At 42.2% G+C, this 26450-nt stretch overlaps 1 protein-coding gene across 2 annotated transcripts in view; it reads left to right on the forward strand.

Annotated features, from left to right (window-relative positions):
• The window catches only part of TBC1D4 (TBC1 domain family member 4), a 154710-nt gene that overhangs the window by 70753 nt on the left and 57507 nt on the right, over window positions 1-26450 (forward strand). For both annotated transcript variants that reach the window (XM_034758343.1, XM_034758344.1), the window contains exons 2-5: window positions 14985-15575; window positions 17063-17152; window positions 21339-21443; window positions 25638-25770. In XM_034758343.1, the coding sequence (XP_034614234.1) occupies window positions 14985-15575; window positions 17063-17152; window positions 21339-21443; window positions 25638-25770 (919 nt within the window). The remainder of the gene's footprint in view (window positions 1-14984; window positions 15576-17062; window positions 17153-21338; window positions 21444-25637; window positions 25771-26450) is intronic.

Raw genomic sequence — 26450 nt, forward strand, 5'->3', positions numbered from 1 at the left:
CGCCGCTTCCCACAACCCCCATTGGCCTGGAGTAGTGAACCGCGGCCGGTGGGAGCCGCGATCGGCCAAACCTGCGGGCACGGCAGGTAAACAAACTGGCCCGGTCCACCAGGGGGCTTACCCTGGCGAGCCACGTGCCAAAGATTGTCAATCCCTGAACCACAAGGAGACCAGCCTGCCTGAAATAGTGAGTGCTGACTTATAGATTGTTAAAGTATTGTTCAATTGTGAGTTCAGTATTAACTACTGTGCACTAAATGTTTGAATATTCACCTAGACTGGTCTTTACTACAGAATGCTGACTACAAATGCTTCTTGCTTGGGTGCAACTTTTTGTCATAGTACTGCATAAGCAATTGTCTCAGAATATTGTAGTGCTCCATTTTAAGACTTTCCAGGAACTTGCCTCTTATCCTGCTTCTTTCTTCACCCCACTTCCTTCACCTATCCATCAATATCCTCTGTCCATCCACAAACTCCTCATACTTGGTGCAAGAGTTTTCTCCTATAGGTCTCTTTCTCTGTGGAATGACCTTAATGTCTGTCTCATCAACTCCTTTCATTTCAAAACTCTTTTATAGATGTAGCACCTCTCCTTTGCATATAACTCTTCATTTCCTCTTCCTGCGGATCAGTTCTCTAACTGATTTACAGTAACCTTGTAAAGTTATTTTGCAATTTATCTTCCATGAAAGAAGCAAAACGAAATAAAATTATATGATCTAATGGCCAAGTTTTTGATCACTAAAAACCATTTAAAAACCAATATTTCTCTATTTTAAAATCTTTAAGCAGATTTGCTTGAAGTAATTTTGAACTTTCAAACTCATTTTAAATGTATTAGCTAAAATTTATTTCTGAATTGCTCTTAAGTTAATTGTGAAAGTCTTTATGGTAGCCTTAGGAATAATAATCAGTGACTGAAGGCTGTAACTAGATTATCACGTTTTTGAATGAGATCACTTAGCTTTTGGTGTTCCATCACAGATTGAATAACAGCACATTATCACTAATTTGATTTTTTTTCCTTTGTCTCTGACAGATACTCAACAATCATTGAGGGTTTTGTTGAAGCAAGTCCAATCTAGTGAGAAATAACTGGCACACTCTAATATTTATGTTCATGTTCTAACACTTCAGGCTATTTTGCAAGAATCTGCTAAAAATGTGGAAGTGTGTGTGTGTGTGTGTGTGTGTATATATATATATATATATATATATATATATATATATAAATTTTGTTAGTGGAACCCATGTGGCTCAAAATGCCTTATTCAAGACCAACTTTATAGCTGTCTTGTTCTTTGTTTACAGTACAAGGCTTATACTGACATTGAATTATATCACTTGCTATCTGTATTAGTGGTTTCAGAAGAAATTATACTATCATGTTCTCATCATCTATGATGTTTGTAATAATTCAGCCATTAACTTTGTAGCTGAATAAATCTTTAACATTACAGGATCATCTCAACTTCTGACAGGTGAGGGCTTGTGTCACAGTTGTACATAGGGAGATTTTTAAAATACTGGCAGATGTTAACATACTTTACCTGACAGAGGGAAGTTATTTTAAAGGTCATTAGGCAATGCAGTTCATAATATAAAGTTGAAAATGTGAGTGTTTCAGTAAGAGTCTGCATCTGCTTCTTAGCATTCTTTCTCTACATTCTGCTTCCCTCCTGGTAGATAACTTTTTTGCCTAATAGCAATGCAGGTCCTCTGATGATACCACATACTGATGAATTTTGAAGGATATCCCTCACTTTCTACAAGTGCAGGTAAAGTAGTCAAAGGAAACTGTTCTTTGGATTGGGGATCCAAATTCTTTACTGATCACCGCTGAATTACTAGCCTGATGTGGAGGCTCACAGTTAATGATTCCACTGGAAAAGTTTCTGACTTTTCTAGGAACTGGAGAATGTCCTCTTATCTACTTAAGGCTTTGTACTAGTGCCATCTTTAATGGAGCATCTTCAAGGTTAATATATTGGCCTAGTGCAGTGGTTCCCAAACTGGGGTTGTTCACGAAATGTTACAGGGGGTTCTTGGGGGGAAAAAATTCCCTAATGGCGGACAGAGTTGTCCTTAGGGACCCCAGGCAGCACGGGACCAGCAGCCCGGAGCCCCTGGACTTCCAAGGGCTAAGCAGTTCAAAGCAAGCATATCTATCACACTGAGGAGATTTAAACTTCAAGACTCCTTATAAGAAATGGAAAGGGAGATGGATATTTTTTGCTGTTTTTAAAATTAAAAAGGCAGCTAATCTTGTTCTTCATAATAATTTTAAAAACAAGTTTAAGCTTTGTTGTAACGTGTGTTGTTTGCCTGGACTGCTCAAGACCTGAATGCTTGTGTAGGAAGAACTCTTTGAGCTGGCTTCTTAAATACCTTCATGCTGTTTCATATCTGATACTCCTTGATGAAACATAGGAGCCTTGTCTTATAACAGGCTTATTCAAAGTGATAAGCTATGAAAGTGAGATCTTGGAAGAATGTTGCTCTTTTCATAATGTAATAAAAATACTGTAATGATAAATAGTAATTTATAATAAATAGTGTGTAATAAGCATGTCATAAAAACAAATTTTATATTTCCAAGATCACTGCTTTTATAGTTTATACTCAGGTAAAAGAGAAAATCCCTGGCAATATTCATTTTTAAGAGGGGGTTCGCAAGACTTGACATTTTAATGAAAGGGGTTCACAGGTTGTTAAAGTTTGGGAACCACTGGCCTAGTGAGATCCTCGGAGGACTATGCGGAGTCTGAGGGTCTTGCTATACTCACATGGTACATTTTTCTTCACATTAATCCTTTTTGTCAGGAGGGGAATAATGAGTAAGATGCAAGGGCACCAAATCATTGATGGTATCCACTGAAGTCAGAATTATACTCGCATACATAAGGGCTGAATTTGTCTCAGACCTATCTTACTTGGAATGCTAATGAAATTCTAGTTGTAAGAGTGGGAGGAGGGGAGAGAGAGATGGGTGAAATAAGATCCATGCCTACCTTGAATGGGGGGGAATTTTTTGATACAATTCTTTTCAGGAACTATCTTGAATCCTCACCTTCCAATTTTTCATGTAAGAAGATGAATTTTAATCAGCGTCTTGATATAATGGATTCATTATAAAATAAATTCATCTTTTGGTCTGTCTGGCATGCCTGGTTAGCTTACTCTACAACAGGGGTCGGAACCTCTGGCACGCAGCTCGCCAGGGTAAGCACTGGCCGTGGTTCGCTGCTCCAGGCCAATGGGGGCTGCAGGCCGAGGGATGTGCTGGCCGCGGCATCCCGCCGCCCCCATTAGCCTGGAGCGGTGAACCGCAGCCAGTGGGAGCCGCAATCGTCGAACCCTCTGGACGCAGCAGATAAACAAACTGGCTTGGCCCGCTAGGGTGCTTACCCTGGTGAGCCGCGTGCCAGAGGTTGCCAACCCCTGCTCTACAACTTCAATAAAGTTTGGCTATACAGTACCATTATTATGTAATGAACAGTGGACAGGGTGGGATCTATCATTCCCTTGCAAAATTTATGACTTGGAATGCAGCGAATGCATTAGCCATTCAGGAGATCAATTAAAGGTAAGGTAAGGCTTAAAAGAAGCACACACATGCTAGCAGTGGTAGAGAGCTGAAAGTAGCATGACATATTTGCATCTTTGGTCAAAAGGACAATAATAAATGTTCTGTTTTTCACTAGCAATGTGTATATTTAATATCTAGTGTAAGGTACGAAAGCACAAAATTTCAAAGACTGAGGAAGAAACGGTGGACATAAGACTGAGGAGATACAATATGAAACTTCAAGTAGAATGAGCTACTCTTAAACCCTTACAAAAGGAGAGGTTTCAGTGTTTATCTGTTTTGGAAATCAAGTCCTGAATTTATTTCCACATGCTCAAAATAAATAGTTTAAAGTTTTAGATGTTTACTTATTTAAATAGTGCTATCGTGCTCATATGACACTTGTATTTAAAATACTACAGGCATTTTCTGTTCCAGTGGGACACATGGTTTTTCTATTGATTTATACAATGCTTAAAGGAAGATTGGTTCCGTTTGAAGGAACAGAAAGTAATATAACTTGAATTTCAAACACTGGCTACCAATTTCAAAATACTGAGTGGAAAAATTGAGGGAACTTTTTGAGGGAAGAATTGAGAGAATCCCCAGTAAGGAAATATTTCTGTATATATTCCTTGTAAAGAGTTGAAAACTATTAACAGTGTATCTAGGTATGTTGGACTATATCAGGGGTCTCAAACTCAAATGATCACGAGAGCCACATGAGGACTTGTACATTGGCCCGAGGGAGGCATTACTGACACCTTCCCCTCCCCCCCAATCCAACCCTTCCATGAGGCCCCGCCCTGCCCCTACCCCTTCCCTGCCCCCATTCCAATCCCTTCCCCAAAATCCCAACCCCCAACTCCGGCCCCTCCCTGCCCCCAGGGAATGCAGGAGGGGTGTGGGGTGCGGCAGGGGGTCAGGGCAGGGGATCAGGGTGCAGGAGGGGTGCAGCAGGGGGCTCAGGGCAGTGGGTTGGGGTGCAGGAGGGGTGCGAGGTGCATCAGGCAGCCCAGGGAAGGAGGTTAGGATCCAGGAGGGGTGTGGGGTGCGACAGGGGGCTCAGGGCAGGGGGTCAGGGTGCGGCAGGGCGCTCAGAGCAGTGGGTTGGGGTACAGGAGGGTGTGGCAGGGGGTTGGGGTGCAGCAAGGGGCTCAGGGCAGGGGGTTCGACTGCAGGAGGGGTTCGGGGGGCGGGCTCTGGCCCGGCGCACACTGGGGGCAGGGTAGGCTCCCTGCCTGTCTGCCCTGCCCCGTGCTGCTCCGCTCCGCCCCGCTCCGCCCCCCCGCTGCTCTGGGATGTGTGTATTGCTGTTGCTTCAGGCACAGCCCCCAGCATTTCCCATTGGCCGGGAACGGGGAACCGCGGCCAATGGGAGCTGCTGGGGGCGGTGCCTGAAGCAACATCAACACACACACCAATGTGCCCCCCCTTCCCCACATTCCAGCCGCTTCCCGGCGCGGGGGCAGGGCAGGGCAGGCAGGCAGGGAGCCTGCCGTGCCCCTGGTGTGCGTCGGGCTGGAGCCGCTCTAGGTAAATGCTGGGGGGGGCCGCGGAGAGCTCACGGGCTGCAGAAAATTACCTCGCGTACCTCCTTAAATAGTTTGAGAGAGAACCCAATGTCTACTCAACCAGCCAAGTAGTCACCTGTTCTATGTATTCTTTTCCTCCCTAATAATCCCTTTTGCCTGTTGACTTCCTTCTCTTACTGTCTGTGTACTTTATGGTGTCTATTTAGATTAAAAGCTCTGAGGAAGGAACATGCCTTACTTTGTCCACTCAAAATAAGCTAGCTGCTTTACATGTGTTTCCAGAGGCAAATCATGTAATACTGTTGTCTGATTTATATATTACACAGCAATTACTGTCTGACTATGCTCAGAGTTGCATTAAAATCAAAATGCATCAGTCATTTCTAAAGTGAGCTAAAATAAGTATTTCATGACAATTAAAATTTCTAGCTTCCCTGTTTAAAATGTTTCTTTCCCCTTCCCCTTTGCATTGTAGAAGTACTCCGCTCTGCTTTTGGAAATAGACTGTATTATCTTCGTATGTAGAACCTCACTATGTGCGAATGTGCATTGGTAGTATAATGAATACATATATGTCTGGCTATGTCTTCACTACCCGCCTGAATCGGCGGGTAGAAATCGGTCTCTCGGGAATCGAATTATCGCGTCTCGTCGGGACGCGACAATCGATCCCCGAATTGATGCTTGTACTTCACCAGCGCAGGTAGGAGTAAGCGCCGTCGAGGGGGGAGCCGCGGAGATCGATTTGCCGCCGTCCTCACAGCAGGGTAAGTCAGCTCGGATACATCAAATTTGCGTATCTTAAATCGACACTTCCTCCCTTCCTCCTCCTCCCCCCCCCCGTAGTGATGACGTAGCCTCTGTGTAACAGTTCTTGTCCACAACTGAGAAGCAGTTTTGTCAAGACCTGAATGGAAACATATCCATTTAAAGCCGGGGGAAAGCTAGAGTTGCCTGGTGTCTGGTTTTCGACCGGAATGCCCCGTCAAAAAAGGGACTCTGGCAGCTCTGGTCGGCTCTGCCGACTGGGTTGTTAAAAGTCCCTGCCTGCCCTAGCTCTGTGCAGCAACTGAAAGTGGCCACCAGTTCCCTGCCCTCACCCCAAGTACTGACTCTGCAGCTCCCATTGGCCGGGAAGCCAACCAACGGGAGCTGCAGGGGATGGTGCCTGAGTACGTGAAGGCAGTGCACACCATGCAGAGCTGCCTGGCTGCCCATATGCCTAGGGGCCGCAGGAACCTGGCGGCCGCTTCCTTGGCGCTGCAATAAGTGCCACCGGGTCCCTGCACCCCAACCCACTGGCCCAGCCTGGAGCCCCTTCTTGCACCCCAAAACTCTCATCCCTGCCCAAACCCTCATCCCAGAGAACCCACACCCCCAGTCCCTGGGCTTTTTTCTCTGCGTTTGGATTTTCATGCTGCACCTTGGTGTTTCTTTCTCTAACAAGTCCTGCATTTTAGGTTTTCAGTCTGTCAGTCCAAACTGACAGTACAACAAAGTAGAAGTTGATGGCAAACATTTCTTGATACTTGTTCTGATTTTGTATTTGTTTCTGTTGATTTGTACCACAGATACAGGAATTTGGCCAGTATGATATAAAAGGAGACTTGCATATTGATAAATCTGTATTTTATATAATCGGGAGTAGAAGAGTAAGATTGTACAAAAAACAAGAGGAAGGCTTCAGAACCAACACCTAACACAGTCATCCTTCACCACTCTCCTGTTGGTTGGTTCTCCTCAAACAACCTCCCCTTTCCACCCCCTCAAAATAAATTACACCAAATTACTGTAATGTGTCATTAAATCATTGTAACCAATTCTGTATTTAGGCCTTTATCTGGCTATTAGCAAAGAATGCAGCACAATTAGAAATAATACTATGAGTACTGACCAGAGCGTGTTTGGGGGTTTTGTATAGCAGGTTTCTGTAGTTTCAGACTTCCAAAGGACTTGAATGCTCACTATGTGGAATTGTATTTTGAAGAGTTTTATATCTGCACCACAGGCAGCAAGCAGAAAATTACACTGAATAACTTCAGTCAGGTTGCCAATAGGGTTATTAGATGAGTTGGATGAAGGTATTTTGGTGACTAGTGCATTTGCCGAAAATGCATTTTGGGGAGGGGGGGCTTGATGCTTCCTGGGGGTGCCCAGGGTTGTGAGGCACTTTGCTACCACCTGCTCTTAGCATGAAGAAGCCTTGCCCGTTCCGGCTAGGGGTCACCTCCTGGACTTCACAGGCAATGCAAGCACTCCCCTCTCAGCCTATGCAGGCTCCGCAAGTTAGTAATTGGCACACTCCAGCCCCTGAATCCTCCGAGTATCCCCTTGGAGTGTCCAGCCCCTGGTCCACTGGATGATCACAGAATTCACAGACCCGCCACTCTCAACGGAACAGTACCTCCAGCTTACCAGCTTCACCCCAGGATTACTGCTCTGCCTAACTCGCAGCACTTAGATTTGTTAATAGTGAAAACGGGTAGTTCTTTAATGAACAAAGAATAGAGATTTTAGAAGTACTTTCTAGAGCCTAGATTTAACTAACGAGACACTTTACTGTGTCATGAAGTTCTAGCTCACCCAAAGTCTTTCTCCCAAAATGTAATAGCCAAGCTGGCTGTGATCCTCTGTTCATAAGGCAGCTTGTCCCTTAGGTGAAGGATATCGTGTGACTCCTTGCATTGTCCTGATACACCAGACTAATTTTTTGATCTTAGTCATAAACAGGACACCCTTCCTGCTGTGTGTTCTTCCTTCAGATTTTGTGATCTCTTGTCAGCTTTGCAATCTTGATCAGCTGGTGGCTCCTTTGCAAGTAGACTTGCATTGTAAGACACACAATACACAATAACCAGCCAGGGTGATAAGTATCTACTACCGCCTGCCTGACCAGAACCTGTTTACCACCTCCAGGTGACCTATCTTAACTAACAGACTTGAAGAATGTTGTTTGCAATATTGTAGTCGTGTTGGTCCCAAGTTTCTGAGCCTCACAGAGCTCGGTGAAGCTCAAAAGCTTGTCTTTTACACCCCTAGAAATTGTCCACGAAAAGATATTGCTACACCCACCTTGTCTCTCTTATACTTTAAGAACACAGTATAGATACATAACTTTTTAAAAATAATATCCTTACATACATTTTCCAGTTATGATGACCAGTGGGGTGAGGGCTCTCAATAAAAACCTTACATGCTACCCTTTGGCTAACGATTTTTTTTTTTTTTTTTTTTTTTTTTGCTTTGAGAAATTGAAAAAAAAAAATTAGTTTGGGTTCTAAATGAACCAAACTTTCTTCAGATTTTTGTGGTTAGCTATGAAATAAGTAGAATTGAGCAAAATAATTTTTTTTTGATTGGCATGCAGATTCAAATTTGAAATGAAGCTGTAGCTTGTAAATGGTAAAGTGGCTTTCCTTATTACTGCATAATTTATATAAGATTCATTTAGATAAGTCTGATTTACTAAATTCTATCTTCTGTTGCACCAGTGTAACTGAGTAGACTTTAGCCCATGGGTGGGCAAATTATGGCCCACGGGCTACATCTGGCCCATCAGACCTTTAAATCCATCCCTCAAGGTCCTGTCGGCGAGCAGGGTCGGGGGCTTGCCCCGCTCTGCATGTGCTGTGTCTCTATGCGGCTCCCGGGAAGCAGCCGGCATGTCAACCCTCCAGCTCCTATGCGTAGGGGCAGCCAGGTGGGTCCGCATGCTGCCCCTGTCCCAAGCCGCACCCCCACAGCTTCCATTGGCCGGGAACCATGACCAATGGGAGCTGCGGGCGTGGTGCCTGTGGACAGGGCAGTACGCAGAGCTGCCTGGCCGTGCCTCCGCTTCGGAGATGGAGCAGGGACATGCCACTGCTTCCGGGAGCAGCTTGAGGTAAGCGCCACCCGGAGCTTGCACCCCTGAGCCACCCCCCCTGCACCCCAGCCCTGCCCTTTGAACCCCTTGATCCCAGCCCAGAGCCCCTTCCTGTACCCATACCCCTCATCCACGGCCCCACACCAGAGCCCTCACCCTTTCTCACCCGAAGCCCTCACCCTTTCCCATCCACCTACCCCCAATTTTGAGCATTCATGGCCCTGAGGCCAAAATTTCCATACCCAGATGTGGCCCTGAGGCCAAAAAGTTTGCCCATGCCTGCTTTAGCCCTAGGTTGTAAAATGTCTTTACTTGCTTCTGTGCAGCAGACTATGAATATGAACATAATCAAAAGAATTTCACATCTTTACCAGTTATTCTTTTGAAAGTTTTCTAGCTTCAGCAGATCATATGGATTCATTCCTTTTTTCATTATACTGGCACTCTCTTGTTTTTTAATTATTTTGTGAATTTTTAATCTGTCAGAGGTTGAAAACCTCATAAAAAGACTCTCATAAGTGTTATGTAAATATGATGTCTGTACAAGTTCCCTAAAAATATGATTCTGATGCCATTATTTCCCCAATCAGTAGATGTCAGAAATCTTTCTCTGTTCCTGTTAACTGTAAACAGAACATGTATTGTTTGTTTTTTAAGATAAAAATGTGGCTGTTCCAAATCCTATGTAGCCTGTGTGGTTCCAGTGCCAAATCAGGAAACACTTGGCTTTTGAAGCACCAACGGTTACTGTCTAGAAGCCTCGTGATGGGCTGGAGTATGATATAATGAACTCAGTTCGTCTGAGGAAATGTCGTGAAATTACTCCCAGCTTCTGTAGTGGGAGAAACTTTCTGTACTTTTATTCATAGCATAAATCTATTAAGTACCCCCTATTCATTAAAAACATTGTCATTTACTTCAGTGTACCTTGAGAATGCCTCAGCTATTCAACTGGGATCCAAACCCAAAGGTACCACTCTTTGAATGTTGATGTATGGTGTTCTTTCTGCTTCCTATGTATTTTCAAAATAGGTCTGTGACAAGGTGGGTTATCCCACATAATACATAGTCTCTCTAATATTGTGGGACTGACGTAGCTACAACATTACTAGTATGTAAGATATATTTTGTATGCAAAGTTAAAGCTCTGTGTGTATGTGTGATTTAATTTAGAGCTGAGTGGCCTCTACTAGCAACAGAAGGTGTTCAATACATTAAACCTGACTGAGTATTACTATGTTGTAAGTCTCTTACACATCGTAAGAATAGTGGACTTCTGTTTTGCTTTTTTAAATAAACTGGGACAGTGTGCCTTTGATGTTTAAATTCCCTTTAGAAGCTTTATGAAGTTAGAAATCAACTTAATAAGGCATTAGTTTCCCTATATATTTCACAGTGAAATCTAAAAACCTATTTAGCTGTTTTTATGCCAGTATGTAGCAAGTATGAATTTGTGCTTTTAGAAATCTTGTGAATAACCTGCTTGTTGTTTAATTTTTGGAGGAAACTGGAAACCTTTTCTGATTTTGTACTGTATTTTGCTTTGAGGTCCATGCTTCCACTCGGTGAATGCAGTTGTGAATACTGAAGGGAGAATAGTCTACTAGGACTCTTTTTTTTTTCGCTTGTATTTTTGAAGAGAAGATCCAATGTTGCCATGGAGTGAGTTGTGCCATTCTAGGCACAAACATAAAAATGGTTTTCCTTTGTGCTGTTTTCTTTGCTGCAGCATGCATCATTTATCAAAACTGGTAGTCCTCCAAAGTCTAAACTTTATCAGCTCTGCCACTTTAAAAATGACAAGCAAAACTGTTATATACTTGATGATATTAATGCTAGACACCTACGCTAAAACTTTCACAAACACTACTTGAACTTGTTTGCAAGTCCTGCCAGTAAGTTTTTAACATGTATTTTTCCCCACCATATTTGTCTTTAAAATGATCATATGCTTTCATCTAATACCATAATGGGTAGTTAAACTGGGATAAGTAAGGATTCCAGCATGAAAGCATATTTGTAAAGCACAGAGATTCCTAACTTTTACTTAAATAAATAGATTAAAGTACCTATCTAAAGCTCTTGAGAACTTCTCCATTTAAAAGTACACTATACAAAATACAAATCATCTATCGATCTATCTAGAAAGTGTGTGTGTGTGTGTGTGTGTGTGCGCGCGCGCGTGTATGCGCACACCTTTTATAATACTTTCTGCACAGAAAAGGTATTTACCCTCCATTCCAAAAGGCCTGTAATAGCCCCATATCTCTCTCTCTTAACCTGCTTCCACTCTTACACCCACGAACAAAGATATATTTTGGAGCATGTCCAAAATGTTTAATAAATCTGGCCTCTGGCTAAGGTGGAGCACTGGTGTCAAATGCTCCCATTGGGGAGATTGCAACCACATTCTATGCTAGCTTTAGTTTCTACAGTATATGGTTTTAAAGTGCAGCCTGCAGATGGTGCATTGCAGTAGCCTACAAGATCCATATCCCATAGGAAGATCATATTTGCCTTGCTAGGTGCAGGAGGGGTGAGACGGTGCTTTTTCACAACAGCTGCTACCTGTGAATCCAGCAGCAGCCTCAGCTCTAATATGAGCTCTAAATTGTAAGTGAAGCCTGCATTACAAGAGGCAGTCACATGTCCTCACAGCAGTCCCCCTGATTAAACTTTTGTAATTTCTTCTGGTTGGCCTTCAGAGCTGCCTCATCTGGGCTGAGCTGTAGCCAGTTCACCTGCTTTCAAGCTGCTGTCTCATGCAGACCTCGGGAGATGCAGAGCTGAGTATCATCAGCATACTGAAAACATCACAGCTCCTCTCTCCTTACTCAAATATTGGCAACTACACCCAGTTTGATGTAGTGGATTAATTAATAAAATATTTATAGACTATTAAAAACCTTTCATATACCAACAGGTTTAAAAGTGCACCTCCCTCTTAGTTTAAAGGTATTTTGCCTATCAAATTCTGGTATATGTTGATCAGATGCAGTATGACCCCCGTACAGTGAAACATGGACATTTAAATTTCACAGTATGATTTCTGAAGCCTGCACTTGTGGTAATGTGCAGTACAGTATCTTTAACTTAATCTCTAAACCAACATTTTTCAAAAGTATGAGAGGTCTTTGTTCTCATTGAGGACTACATCTCTGTTATCTTCCGCCCATCTTGATCTGTATCTCTCCCTGCTCTTCACATACCAACTGAAGGAATATAGCATCCTCCCCAGTCCTTGATGAGAGTTTCTGTGCCCACTGCTTTGACATAGCTTCCAGAGATGTATCTTCTGTTCTTAGTCAGACTTCTAACTCCTGAGTCTTGCTTTCCAGACTTTGAAGAATGGCTCTCAGCACTTATCCCCAAATAACCTTTCAATAATTCCAAAGGATAATGATCTTGCATCCAGCTTTATGCAAGTTAGAAAAGCAAATAAATGAAGCAGAATACAGCATGCCTATTCTACATTCTCTAAGAGCTCGCAGGGCTTCACTCAAAATAATACTCTTAGGCCTGGTCTACACTACGGGGGCGGGGGAGGGAGGAAGGATCGATCTAAGATATGCAACTTCAGCTATGAGAATAGCATAGCTGAAGTCAACATATCTTAGATCGAATTAAAATTACGTACTTCGCGTCCTTGCGGCGCTGGATCGACGGCCGCGGCTCCCCTGTCGACTTTGCTTCCGCCTCTCACGTTGCTGGAGTTCAGCTGTTGACAGGAGAGCGATTGGGGATCGATTTTATCGCGTGTAGTTTAGATGCGATAAATCGATCCCCGATAGATCGCTACCCGCCGATCCGGCGGGTAGTGTAGACGTACCCTTAGACTGGCTAAGCAAGACTAAAAGTTTTAAACTGAATTTTTATGTGCCTGTTCCTGCACTCATGATGACGGGTGAACATTTTGGGGTTGGTCTGGCACATTTCTCATTGAAGCTCTTACTCCCTATTCCCTTTGGCTTATGTCCCTTTTATTGTTTGGCAGTATTTTGATATGGACTTTGAACACTTTATATATTACCAGTTTAGACATGAGGTCATTTTTGTATTAGCGCATAGACAATGATCTTTCTCCATTACAACATATCTGAGTAAGTTTATTTTTTCAGTCTCCATTTCTATGCAATTTATCATTGAACCCAATATTCCATGAAGCTCAGTTTCTTGACAAATAGCTTTTCAATTTACTTCCAGTTAACATGTAGTGTTTCAAAGGACTTGCAATTTCATGAGATACCTTCTCTGATGGGTATCCTTGTTAGAGTAAGGTCTCTTTGATGACCAAGTTCAGCACCATAGATTGACCCTGGAACCAATGCTAGGACATACTTCTAGCCCTGAAAGTTTTGTACTGTCCTATCTACTATTTTCGTTGGTGGACTGAAAAGCACTGCTGACAAGTAATGTAGTAATATTGTCAGTACAGTACTTTTAAGTAACTATTTGGAGTATGAGGAAACATTCCCCCTCAAGGAAATCTGAAAGGTCAGTTGAGACCTATTCATAAGTAGTTTCTTTCTGTGGGCTCAAGAGGAGCTACAACAGCCCTATGAAATTAAGCATAGAAAATATTCCATTTCCTTAATAGTTTAGGCATTTCATTTTATTTGTCCATTGTCGGTCATCTTACACTTGGAAACCTATTTAAATTTGAACGTATTTTTGAGAAGATTTATCAATACCAAAAACATAACTTTAACTAATTAGATGAGAAGTGTGATCCTTCAAATTTTTATTCTGATTACTATCTTGCCTAATTGTCATCAACCTCTCCCCCCATCCTCCCCTGCAGCTCCAAATTTTAACAGCTGGTACCTCATGAAACGACAAGAGTTAGATTAATGCTTCATGATCTGAAAGCTTAGATCAGGGTGTCAGAGGGCTTTTACAGTAAACCATAATGTAGAGCAGGAGTCAGCAACCTTTGGCACGTGGCTTGCCAGGGTAAGCACCCTGGCGGGCCGGGCCAGTTTGTTTACCTGCCGCGTCTGCAGGTTCGGCTGATCGTGGCTCCCACTGGCTGCGGTTCGCCATCCCAGGCCAATGGGGGCATCGGGAAGCCGCAGCCAGCACATTCCTGATGAGATACAGCGTTTAATACTGTACTAAAAGAAGTAACAGATGGGTCATTCTGAATAGAAATAGGAAGCAAGTTCCACAATTAAACATCTCTGTAAGAATACCATTGCCATACATTGCTCATATTGTATTTGAGGCCAAAACATAACTGGGAGCACTCAAAGAAATTAACAAACTGAAGGGGGGAAAATTCACTCTAGTTAGTAAAGCTACCAGGTTTTAGTAACTGATGGAAAAAATCAGGATTTTCAGATAAGCACTTGCAACTCTAGTGTAGTTAATTATGTTGTGGCCAATAATGCAAGTTGTGAATGTAGCCCACTAGTTCTATGCACTGATAAGATTAACAGGGTAGCATTTTGAGGGACTACAAAATTAATGTGTATGATCAATATCCCTGAAATGTAGGCATCTTGCACTGTTGCCTTGTGTACGTGAAGGTTTGCACTGTACACCTTGCTCCCAAGGAAATCAAACCCACAATTTCCTCTGTAGCTGTACAAAGCACCACAATTAGCCTTTGGAGCTGGTATGCCTGACTTACTGTATTAAAGGGTTTGTTAGTAGCTTAATTGTAAGGCTCTAGAAAAATACTTGACATTGTTTACCCATCTGAAATGGTACATACAGGATTCAAGAATGACTAGTTAAATATTTCAAGGCATGAAGCTGGTGGCACATACTGCAGTAGCTAAACTGTTACTGGCATGAATATTTCTGTTGTCTAAGACTGAAATCTTATTGGGAACATCCTTGGGGCTGTGCTAACAAAGCCTTTTCTGCCAAATCCACTTGAGGATAATGATTTTCTCTGACATTCTATTATTCAGAGTTGAATTCTAATCCATTTTTAAGGGCCTTGCATGTTGGACATTTGTGGCTTTGGTCTTTAATTTCTGGGGGGGGGGGGTTGTGTGTCACCCAGGTTCCTGATGTGATCAGCAGCATAAGGCAAGTGTCCAAAGCAGCCCTGAAAGAGGATGCCAAGCCTGGTAAGGATAGTGAAGATGCCTTCTACAATTCCCAAAAATTTGAGGTTTTGTACTGTGGAAAGGTGACTGTGGCCTGTAAGAAAGCCCCCTCCACTCTAATTGATGAGTGCATTGAGAAATTCAGTCTACACGAGCGCCAGCGCCTGAAACTGTTGAGTGAGCAGCGGAGCACAGATTCCAGCTCAGACTTAACCTTGTATGAAGGAGACGTGCCAGCTTCTCCGTCAGATAGTCCATTTGAGGAGCTAGATGGCACGAGCACCACCATCGGGAACACTGGGATCCTTACAATTGGAGGCCAGACCAACCTGGCTGGCACCCGTGTCTCCTTCCCCGAGCGAATTTTGGAGGATTCTGGCTTTGAGCAGCAGGAATTTCGCTCCCGGTGCAGCAGCGTCACTGCAGTTATGCAAAGGAGGGTTCATGATACCAGCCTGAAAACACAGCCACGCAGGAGACATGCAAGTGCACCCAGTCATGTTCAACCCTCAGACTCTGAGAAGAACCGAACAATGTTATTTCAGGTAGGTGATATAGCAGTACCTGCAATTTCATGCATACAATAGAATTAGGAGAGCTTGACTTACACCATTATTGTCATTGCTGCATATTGAAACTTCTTATGCAAACAATTTCTGTTAAGCCAAAAAACATTTGCTTTTCTATTTTGTATTACAATACATGAAACCATACTGGGAAACTCTAAATAATATTGAAAAATTTGTATCCCAGTTATTTTAGGGGAAGCTAAAGTTTAAATCATATAAGTTAGTAAACTTGAAGGGAATATAATTGCTTATCTGTTAATTTGTTGCTTATCTGTTAATATAAACGTAATATTTAAGAGAACCATGTATTTTGACTTAGAATCTGATGCTTGTGTTCAGACTTCTTTCAAGCCCTTTTGTGGGCTATCCATAACATTGTTGAACAGAGCAAACAAAATCTCCCTTTTGTGTTATTAAAATGAACAAGCAGTTAAAGCTGTGAAAAATAATGTGCAGTTTGACTCATTCTCTTTTTATGGTAAATTTCAGTGATGCTAAGAAGTTTCTCATTTCCAGAATAGGAATAGTCTGTCTTGCAAAAAGTCTGTTGAAAAATTATACTTCTAAGATCAGCTCAGTAGTTTCATCCCCAAACCCTTTAGTCTTTTTTCTCTCCTCTGAAGTTCATTTAAATATTTCAGAGCATACGTGCTAAGGAAACAAGAGAAAATTATTAGAACAGGTGACCCAAAGATCTTTTGCTTTTTAAACTGATAGGCTGCTAAATACTTAGGAATTTTCTTTTCCCCCTATTTTAGAGAACAGACTTGCATTTTCATCCTCTTGAGAAATACTAACGGATGTGAGGAAATATATTGCCATTTAGAAACCCACAGTCCATCACTGGTGGTGAAAAGGTCTTAGCTGAAAAACCCCTCAAGCTCCATAGGAGAGCAGATCATGAGAAAGCAGAAGGGAAATTCACTGCAGCAAATAATCTGTTCCTGTTGATGATTAAAAAGAGGCTAAATGCATCACCTTTATTTCAAACAAACAGCAGTAAAGAACTGAAGACCCAAACTGTTGTGTGTGTGTTTTTTTTTTTTTTTTTTTTTTAATTTTAAAAAACTCATCTGGATAGTTATTTTTGGTGTAATAAGGCTTGTAACTTATCTTGATTGTTTTAGGTCAGTCTAACAGAGCTTTAATTAGGGCTGGTCAAAAACTGGCTGTTGATGGAATAAAACTTTTCATGAACTGTCTGCTTCCTGCAATCTTTTTTTGTTTTGTTTATCCCCAAACTGAATATTTTGCCATTTTTTTGAAATTTTCTGCAATTCCCCTCCCTCATTTGCCTTTTTCCATAAGTGCTAAATTCTGCCATCTTCGTTCACTGAGTAAGCTACTATTCAACGTGAGTAGCTAAAGCGAAGATGGCAGAATCTGACCAGTTATTGAACTTCATTTGGTGTATTATTCATTCGTGCCTTATAAAACAGTCTGATTTAAATTTTATTTTCAAGGTTGGACGATTTGAAATTAACCTCATCAGCCCAGACACCAAATCTGTTGTGCTTGAAAAGAATTTTAAAGATATCTCCTCATGTTCTCAGGTACGTATTTATTGGGTAGCTGTGATGGCTTTTTTTTTTTTTTTTAAGTCAGTGGGCAGCAGAAAGAGGTAATCAAAGTCTTTAATTATAGATTAAATGAAAACACAATACAGAATATCCTTAAACATAGTGGTTGTACATCATATGTCTCTTTTTAAACAATTATACCTTTGTTTTAGTTAACACACAATATAACTAGATTTTGGCTTTCTCTATAGACCCCTAATAAAAACACAGCTATTCTGTGCCCCCTCGTCCCCACCAGAGTACTTTGGAAATGTTAAATAGAATCTATATAGAGTGATGTTTGAGGTAATCCTATTTTGAATGAGAAGAACACAGGCTACAGTTTAGACGTGATAAACCGCAGTATAGTTTGGGTGACGGCACTGGAGGAAGATGGATTTTAAATTTGATCAATCATCCAGTTGCTACAATTGTAGACGACGGGTGGACCCTCCTGGCAATAGATCAGGCAGCAGTCATTCAAAGTGTAGAAATTCTGTGCCTCCAAATGCCACTTACTGGTTTGTTTTAGCTCCCACAAAGTGCTAGGAATTGCATGAAGGAAAGCACAGTCCCTGCCTCAAAGAGCTCACAATCTAAAGACGTACACAGAACCAGTGAATTTCTGTGAATTGTAGCGGTAGTTCTGGTCATCATTCATCTGTAGCTAGATGTGAATTTTGTTAACTTAAGGAAAGAGACCACTCGGTTCAATTTTGTCAGCCTGAAATCTCCAGTTTAGAGGTGCTCTAGGGCAGGGACATTGTGTTTCAGTGAGGGCTTTTGCGAGTAAGAGGAGTACAGCTGTTCTGCTGCCTTGGGACAGGATACAAAGTGTGCCTCTCCCCAATGTGGGACTAGCTCTGCAGCTGAGGTTGGGACAGAGCCATGGTTTCTGCCTCATTTGGCGAATTTAGTAATAGCAGCAACTCTAAAGTTGAGAATTCCAGTGGCAGAATTAGTGGGGCCCTATGTGCAGCTTCACTTTCGGGGGGCCCCCCTTGCAACCCAGCCAAGAAAAAGAATATTCTCTTATTTTCCGCCCCCCCATTTTTAATTCTTTTTTTCTTCATCCTCCTCCTATATTATAAGTAATAGGAAGTAAATAAAAATAAAGTGAGGTACTTGATTGGGGCAGGGGGTTGGGGTGCAGGAGGGGGTGTGGGGGGTTGGGCTCTGGGAGGGAGTTTGGGTGCAGGCTCATGGGGTTGGTGTGCAGGAGGGTGGCGCTTACCTTGGGCAACACAGCTCCCAAAGCGACCGGCATACCCCTCTGGCAGTGGATCCTAGGCAGGGGGGAGCCAGGGTCTCTGTGTGCCGCTGCCCGCACGTGCTGCCCCCGCAACTCTCAATGGGAGCTGTGGAGTTGGTACTCGGGGCAGGGGCAATAGGTATGTGTGTGTTTGTGTGTGTGTGTGTGTGTGTGTGTGTACGTACACACACACACACACAGCCTCAGGGACGTGCTGGCCGCCTCCGGGTGCGGTGTGGCGTGGAAGGAGGGAGGCAGCGCGGACAGGGAGCCGGCTTAGTCCTGCTGCGCTGCTGCTGGCACATCTCTGTGTGCCCCTTAGGGGGATTGGGCAGCACGTCTCCATGTACTGCCAGGGGCACGTAGAGATGTGCCAGTAGCCGGCTGTTTCCGGGAGCAGCATGGGATTTGTCCTGCATTTTGGGGGCCCCATGCCACCACACTGTTTGTTTCATGATAAATCTGCCTCTGCAGAATTCCATGTGGTCAGCATAAGAGCTATTAAAGGTCTCCAAATGCATTTTCTGAGAGTTCTTAGACCAGCATCTGACCCAAAGCACTCTTTTCAGATGTTAAAATTACACCATTCAAAATCTTCCCTTGTATCTGTGTTGCATGGCTACATAGCTTGCAAATTAAAACTGGGATTAGCATATACTGTTGCTCCCAATGGAGGGAAAAGGAGACTGCAAGAAAAATAGGGAAATCTGGCCTATGTAGGCAAATGATAAAGATGAAATCACAGATCAGGCAGGCACACAAGGAGGAGAGGTAGGAAAGAAGAGAACCTGTGGATGCCCTGGGTCCAAAATCTTTGTTTACCGGGGCAATGTCATGAGGGGCAGCTGCTAGTTTCCATGAGGGTCCTGGTAGACAGCAGGTGAACCCATGGGCAGCTCAGGGGAACAACGCTGTCAGTGAAGTCACTGATATTTAACAGGTTTCAGATTAGCAGCCGTGTTAGTCTGTATCCGCAAAAAGAACAGGAGTACTTGTGGCACCTTAGAGACTAACAAATTTATTTGAGCATAAGCTTTTGTGGGCTACCGCATCCGAAGAAGTGGGCTATAGCCCATGAAAACTTATGCTCAAATAAATTTGTTAGTCTCCAAGTTGCCACAAGTACTCCTGTTCTTTTTACTGATATTTAAAATATGGTAGGAACTGACCTAGTATCTTAGATAGTCCTCTTTGTTCTGGCTTTCTTCTTAACTGAGACAAGGTGAATGAGGTACTATCTTTTATTGGACAAACTTATGTTGGTGAGGAAGACAAGTTTTTGAGCTACACAGAGCTCTTCTTCAGGTCTGGGAAACTCAATCAAAGCATCACAGCTAAATACAAGGTCGAACAGATAGTTTAGCATAAGTGGTTAGCACACAGTCTGAATGTATGTGCTAACTACTTATGCTAAACTATCTGTTCGACCTTGTACTTAGATACTTAGTGTCACAGCTTTCCCAAACCTGAAGAGTTCTGTGTAAATCAAAAGCTTGTCTCACCAACAGAAGTTGGTCCAATAAAAGATTACCTCACCCGCCTCAACCCAGGATATTAGAGACATCTACAACCTCTTCAAAACTGGGCATTTGTAAGCAATAAATCACTTCAGACTGTTTCATGCTGGTGTTTATGTAGTCTTTCACCAGAACGTAACTTGAGTGGGTGGGGAAAAATAAAAGCCTTGTTGAGAACTAAACTGAATAGGTGCTAACAAAATGTTCTATGTTTCCAAAACATCTGTGGCATATTAGTGAAAGAGTTGGTTTAAAAAGCACAAAAACAAACAAACAAAAAAGCTTGGAATATTTACCCTTATGAGTTAAGACTGATATGAAATGAAAGAGAGCAACAATCTCTCCAGAGTGTATTTAGGGTTATTTTACTTCTACCCTAGTAAATGTGTTGCTTTTCTGTGGCATGAGTATGCTAGGGTGCTTCATTTCAGACCGGAAAATGCATGTCCTGAATTGTATAATTGACCAAGCCACAAATGTAAATGATAAAATTTTATATATCTATAAGTATAATATATAATCTTAAGTGTCACAGACAGCTGTGTGGGTTTCTTGTTAAGCCTCATTGACCTTGTGGGTAACCCAGAACAATAAACAATCGTCACATGTCCTGTTGGTATGACAAGTCGAGACGCCCTGTTAGAGAACAGTGCTGGGAGTACAGTTAACAGAGAAGCTTGCTGTGCTATTTTCAGGTACAGTGACGCAAGTGTCATCCCACCTCCCCCATACACCTTCCCCTATGCAAGGAAATGAGAAAATTCAGAAGACAGCAATAGATTTTGCTGTAATTCTTCCTAGGTTTGTGTTGAAACAGTTTATGCTGAGTCTGGGGACTGGCCTGCTAGGGACTCACTTTAAGAAAATATGTGAGTTTAACCAAAATAAAGGTCAGAATGGTGGCCCTTTCGTATGTATAAAATCTGTCCCTTCCTACTTAATGAATTGAAGGTCCTGAGCTGCCACAGGGGAAATGGTTTGAATTACATCCCAGTGTTGTAAGATGAGAAGATAGGAGCTGATTTGAACAAAATAAGTCAGAGAGAAATGTAGCTAAGGTCAGATTTTTTTCATGAGGAAAGAAATTGAGCCTTATTCACTGCTTTTGCTTTAGGGTTTGTATTTTTTGTTTTTGGGGTGTGTGTGTGTGCAGAAGTCCTATGACTTATAGGCATATTACACTTTTCTTTTGATAGATGATGGCAGCCATTAAAAAAGAAAGAATTGCCATACTTGATATCTGCGACCGCGCAGCTTTCTTATTCACTACAAATTCTCAGTATGGGGAAAGTGGTGGTATCTCAGAGATGACTGGCAAGAACTGAAATACAATTATCACTGTATTTCTGAACTGATTTTAAAATACATTTTAAAATAAATACTTCACTAATGCTTTTTAAAAAATTTTCAGGGTATACAACATGTTGATCACTTTGGTTTTATTTGTCGGGAATCTATTGAACCTGGGATAAACCAGTATGTTTGCTACGTGTTCCAGTGTGCAAGTGAATCTTTGGTAAGTAATTTACATAAACAGTTAGGCTTGGTATACACTACCAACTTATGCCAGCATAACCACATCGCTCAGGGATGTGGAAAATCCTAACCCCCAATGTAGACAGTGCTATGTCAGCAGGATGGCTTCTCCTGGAGACAAAGCCACCACCTCTTGGGGAGGTGGAGTACCTGCACTGACAGGAGAAGCTCTCCCGTTGGTGTAGGTAGTGTCATCACTAGGCACTACGGTGTACTGTGGTACTGTAAGTGTAGATAAGCCCTCAGTTTTTCACATTTTGATAACCTCTTTCATCAGAGGATCTCAAAACACTTAATCCCTTAATCTCTGCAGCTATATGAAGTAGATAAGTGTTGTCCTCGCTTTGCACATGGGTAAACTGAGGCTCAGCGATTCAGTCTCTGCCCTCTGTTGTGAATGCACACCTATATACAGGTACAAGTACACGTGGCTATACTTAGTATCTGGACATGTCCAGGTGTTAGAATTTGCAGACACAGATGTTTACACTGGCAAAGTTCAGGTGTATGTGTTTGTGTTTGAGTGCACAAGTGGTGGCAAGGTAAAGGCTTAGCTGAATATCTGACCATAATTAACTTGCACATTTTTATCTGTTGAGACGTAGAATCATAGGACTGGAAGGGACCATGAGAGGTCATGGAGTCTAGTCCCCTGCACTCAAGACAGGAGTATGTGTTATTTTAGGCCATCCCTGACAGGTGTTTGTCTAACCTGCTCTTAAAAACCTCCAGTGATGGAGTTTCTACAACCTCCCAAGGCAATTTATTCCAGTGCTTAACCACTCTGACAGGAAGTTTTTCCTAGTATCCAACCTAAACCTCCCTTGCTGCAATTAAAGCCCATTGCTTCTTGTCCTTGGAGGTTAAGGAGAACCGTTTTTCTCCCTCCTTCTTGTAATAATCGTTGACATGTACTTGAGTACCTTGGTGAACTGGGGCCAAATTACTAAATTAGTAACAGAGCTGGAAATAGAACTTGGATGTACTGAGTTCCAGTTCATGCTTCTACTACTAAGTTGTCACGCTCCTTGCCTGTGCTACACACATCCTCCCATTTTCCAAATGTGATTGCTCTCCTTTTTATTCCTAACTATTCTGAGAAATGAAATAGAAACATCAGGTTTGAAGCAGAAATTTAGATCTATAGTTGTTCTGCATAATGGACAGTTGAAATGTATGATATAAAAGATGTCAGTCAATTAACCATTGTGATTATAAGACTCAGCATACTCAATTGTTAGATATGACATATATAAAGTAATGTCTTTGCTATATTTTCTGACGGAGAGAGAGACAAGATGGTTGAGGTAATAACTTCTATTGGACCTACTTCTGTTGGTGAAACAGACAAGCTTTCAAGCTGCACATAGCTCTTTTCTTAATGTCAGGTACAAAGAAACCATATTAACTGATGGCTTTCTGACTTCTTAGTGCTTCAAAGTGAAAGGTAAAATGCCATGAATTTATAGAAGAGATGCACTAATTCTCCTAATAAAGCAGGGCCTAACTGCTCACAATTAGAGCTAGTTTAAAAAAAAGAAAGAGGAAAAAGTGGGGGGGGCCTCTAAAATGTTTTTCAAGATTTTTTTTTTTTTTTTTACTTTAAACAATTTTCAAAAAATCAAAAAAATTGAACCAATTCTTTAGCTGTCTGGGAAAAAAAATTGAAATGTTTGTTAAAAATTTTTCATTGAAATTCAAATTTTTGATCAATATGTTTAACAGAGATAATTTTGACCAGCTCTAACTCACCTCAGAGCACTAAACAATGCCTAATTATTTTGAGCATTATGGAGGACAACAGCAGTTATGGGACTAAGTGTTTGAAGCATTGCTAAGAATAATGTAGGGCAGTGATTCTCAGACTTTTGTACTGGTGACCCTTTTCACATAGCAAGCCTTTGAGCACGACCCCTCATTATAAATTTAAAAACACTTTTTTGTATATTTAATACCGTTATAAATGCTGGAGGCAAAGCAGGGTTTAGGGTGGAGGCTGACAGCTCATGGACCCCCCCCCCCATGTAATAACCTTGTGACCCCCTGAGGGGGTCCAGACTCTGTTTGAGAATCCCTGATGTAGGGGTAAATCCTCAGATGGTGGAAACCAGCATTGCCATAGGTGCTGGAAGTAGGGGCACCGGGAGGGTGCTGCAGCATCTCTGGCTTGAAGTAGTTTCTGAGCATAGCTTTATTGGAGTCCATGGAACTATGCTGCTTTACGCCAACTGAGGATCTGACCCACTGTCAAAATTTGAGGAGAGAGAGAGAACCTATTGAATGTCCAGGAGAATGTCATTTAAAGAAAAATATGCCTTCATCTGACCTTTTGGTTAATTTGATCCCTGATAATCCACAGGTGACCTAAAAGAAAGGAGGTGGTTTACAAAGAAATAAAACCCTTCTCCTCAACTCCCTCACATATTTTAAGAGTTAAATACTTACTTGAGTGTAATATTATTAATGGGCAGAGGCCATGGAAAAGAGCCCTGCCATTTGGAAAAGCCGACTAGTAGGCTTTGCTGTTGTAGTCATGTCTGCATTCCACGAGCCTCGTGAAATCTTACAGTGACAGGACAAGAATAAATTGAATTGTGAGATGTGAGAAACCCACTCAGAAATTATCAATAACATTAATCAAATAATTTTCATTTAACAACATTAAATGACCTGCCACAGCACACAAACTGACTAATTCAAGCTTCCATGCCCATGCAAAGCTTTGCTTGAACAATTGTGCTGGAGACCTGATGATCTACAGAACACTTTTATAATCCTATGTTGAATGTTAGAAGACTGCTTGTAGACAGAAACCTGAACATGCAGTCAAGTTCCATCCCTCACAGACGTGCTTCACAGAAAAGTGATAGATGGCAGCAAAGGACTAGATATAAAATACAATATTTGAAAGCCCTCTAAGAACTGAACAAGAAATTTCAACACAGTTTTCTTCTGCCAGGCTGAAACACGGAAGTGGGCTGTTTGCTTTTAATAGCAGTGTGTCCTTAAAATACATAAGGGGGAAGGAGACTCTGAGAAGTCTGTCTGCAAAGGATGAAAGTGCATTTGAATAATATCTATCCCAGTTGAGGAGAAAATGATCACCTCTGACCTCTTTCCCAAGCAAAATAGAGATTGGCTCTACCCAGTGCTGCAGTGTGTGGGAACGCTGCATTGCTGTATTTGTGATGCTGTGAGAGGAAAGAGCAGGGCATAGACTAAAGTCTGGAAAACAATACATAAGGATTACTTGTTGGTTACAAAGAAACTTATAGCTTGTCTTTCAAATCTTTTGATCCAAGTGAGTGAGGGACCAAGAGAATAAATAGGCTGTCCCTAAAGTTTCTGACATACCAACAGGATATAACTGCAGCAACAGATCAAAAGCATTTTGTTCATAGAGACTTTGTATCAGGGCAAATGAAAACTATTTTAGGAAAAAAGCCATACATAACTCTCTCTGTGAGAGGAGGCAATAAAGGCCCCTTACTCTTAGGATCACTACTGCAAGTTATGTACCCAGCCAAGCTAAAATGTAAATTGCATAGAAGCAAATTGGCAGAAGTGAAGGTCCTCATATGCTCATTGCAGCTACTGGAAGGTAAAAAAGGGCGCAATAAGAGACCCAATTTTCAAGCCTGAGTGCTTAAAGTTACATATTTATGGCCTGATTTCTCTCTTTCCTCCCTCCCCCCCTTCCCCCTGGGGTTCTCATTTTCAGTGGGAGCTGTGAATGTGCAACATTTCAGAAATAGACCACTAGATTCCCACAGGGATCTAGAGACCTGTATGGTAAATTTTCAAAAGTGCCTAAGGGCCAAATTTGTAAAGGTGTTTAGGCACCTAAAGATGTAGCTAATCATGTAGGTGCCTAGTGGGATTTTCAAAAGGGCCTAACTCCCATTGATTTCAATGTCCCTTGTCTAAAATCCTCTTGAAACCAGTAGTAAATTAGGAATAGAACTTTGTTCTCTTGACCACTAGACTACTGAACTTTTATGATAGATCAGTGTATGTAGTATGAACAGGAAACAACATTCCTAATAAAAAAGCACTTAATCGTGGAATGACTTAAAAGTCTGATATGATGTATCTGACATATTTTCACTTTTATACTGTCTTGTAAAACACTCAGACTTTTCATAGCCTGTTTTATTTTTTGTTTTCCTTCTAGGTTGATGAGGTAATGCTTACCCTGAAACAAGCCTTTAGCACTGCTGCAGCTCTACAGAATGCCAAGACTCAGATTAAACTGTGTGAGGCCTGTCCTATGCACTCGTTGCATAAACTCTGTGAAAGAATTGAAGGTAGCATTTCCGTTTATTTTAAATTCATATAGAAGATTTTCTGTTTTCACTCCAGAATCATCACAGTGCATCAGCTCTTAGTTTAATTCAGGGGTAGGCAGCCTTTCAGAAGTGGTGTGCCGAGTCTTCATTTATTCACTTTAATTTAAGGTTTCGCGTGCCGATAATACATGTTAACGTTTTTTAGAAGGTGTCTCTCTCTCTAAGTCTATGTTATATAACTAAACTATTGTATGTAAAGTAAACAAGGTTTTCAAAATGTTTAAGAAGCTTCATTTAAAATTAAATTAAAATGCTGATCTTACACCGCCAGCCTCCTCAGCCCGCTTCCAGCCTGGGGTTCTGTTCCACTAGGCCTGCAGCGGGCTGAACAGGGCCTGTGGCTGGGATGCCGACTGACAAGGGGCCGGCAGCCGGGACCCCAGACCTGGGGGTGGGGGTTCAGGGGTCAGGGCAGAGGGTGCAGGGCAGAAGGCTGAGTGTGTGTGTGTGTGTGGGGGGGGGGGGGGGGGGGAGGGCGGGGGGGATGTGGGGGGTTCAGGGCAGAAGGCCAGTGGTGTGGGGGGATTCAGGGGTCAGGGCAGAAGGCTGGATGTGTGGGGGATTCAGGGGTAAGGGCTGAGGGTGTGTGGGGGTACAGGGCAGAAAGCTGGGTGTGGGGGGGGTTGAGGGCAGAGGGC

Source organism: Trachemys scripta, chromosome 1 (genome assembly GCF_013100865.1).
Source record: "Trachemys scripta elegans isolate TJP31775 chromosome 1, CAS_Tse_1.0, whole genome shotgun sequence".
Lineage (NCBI taxonomy): Eukaryota > Metazoa > Chordata > Testudines > Emydidae > Trachemys > Trachemys scripta.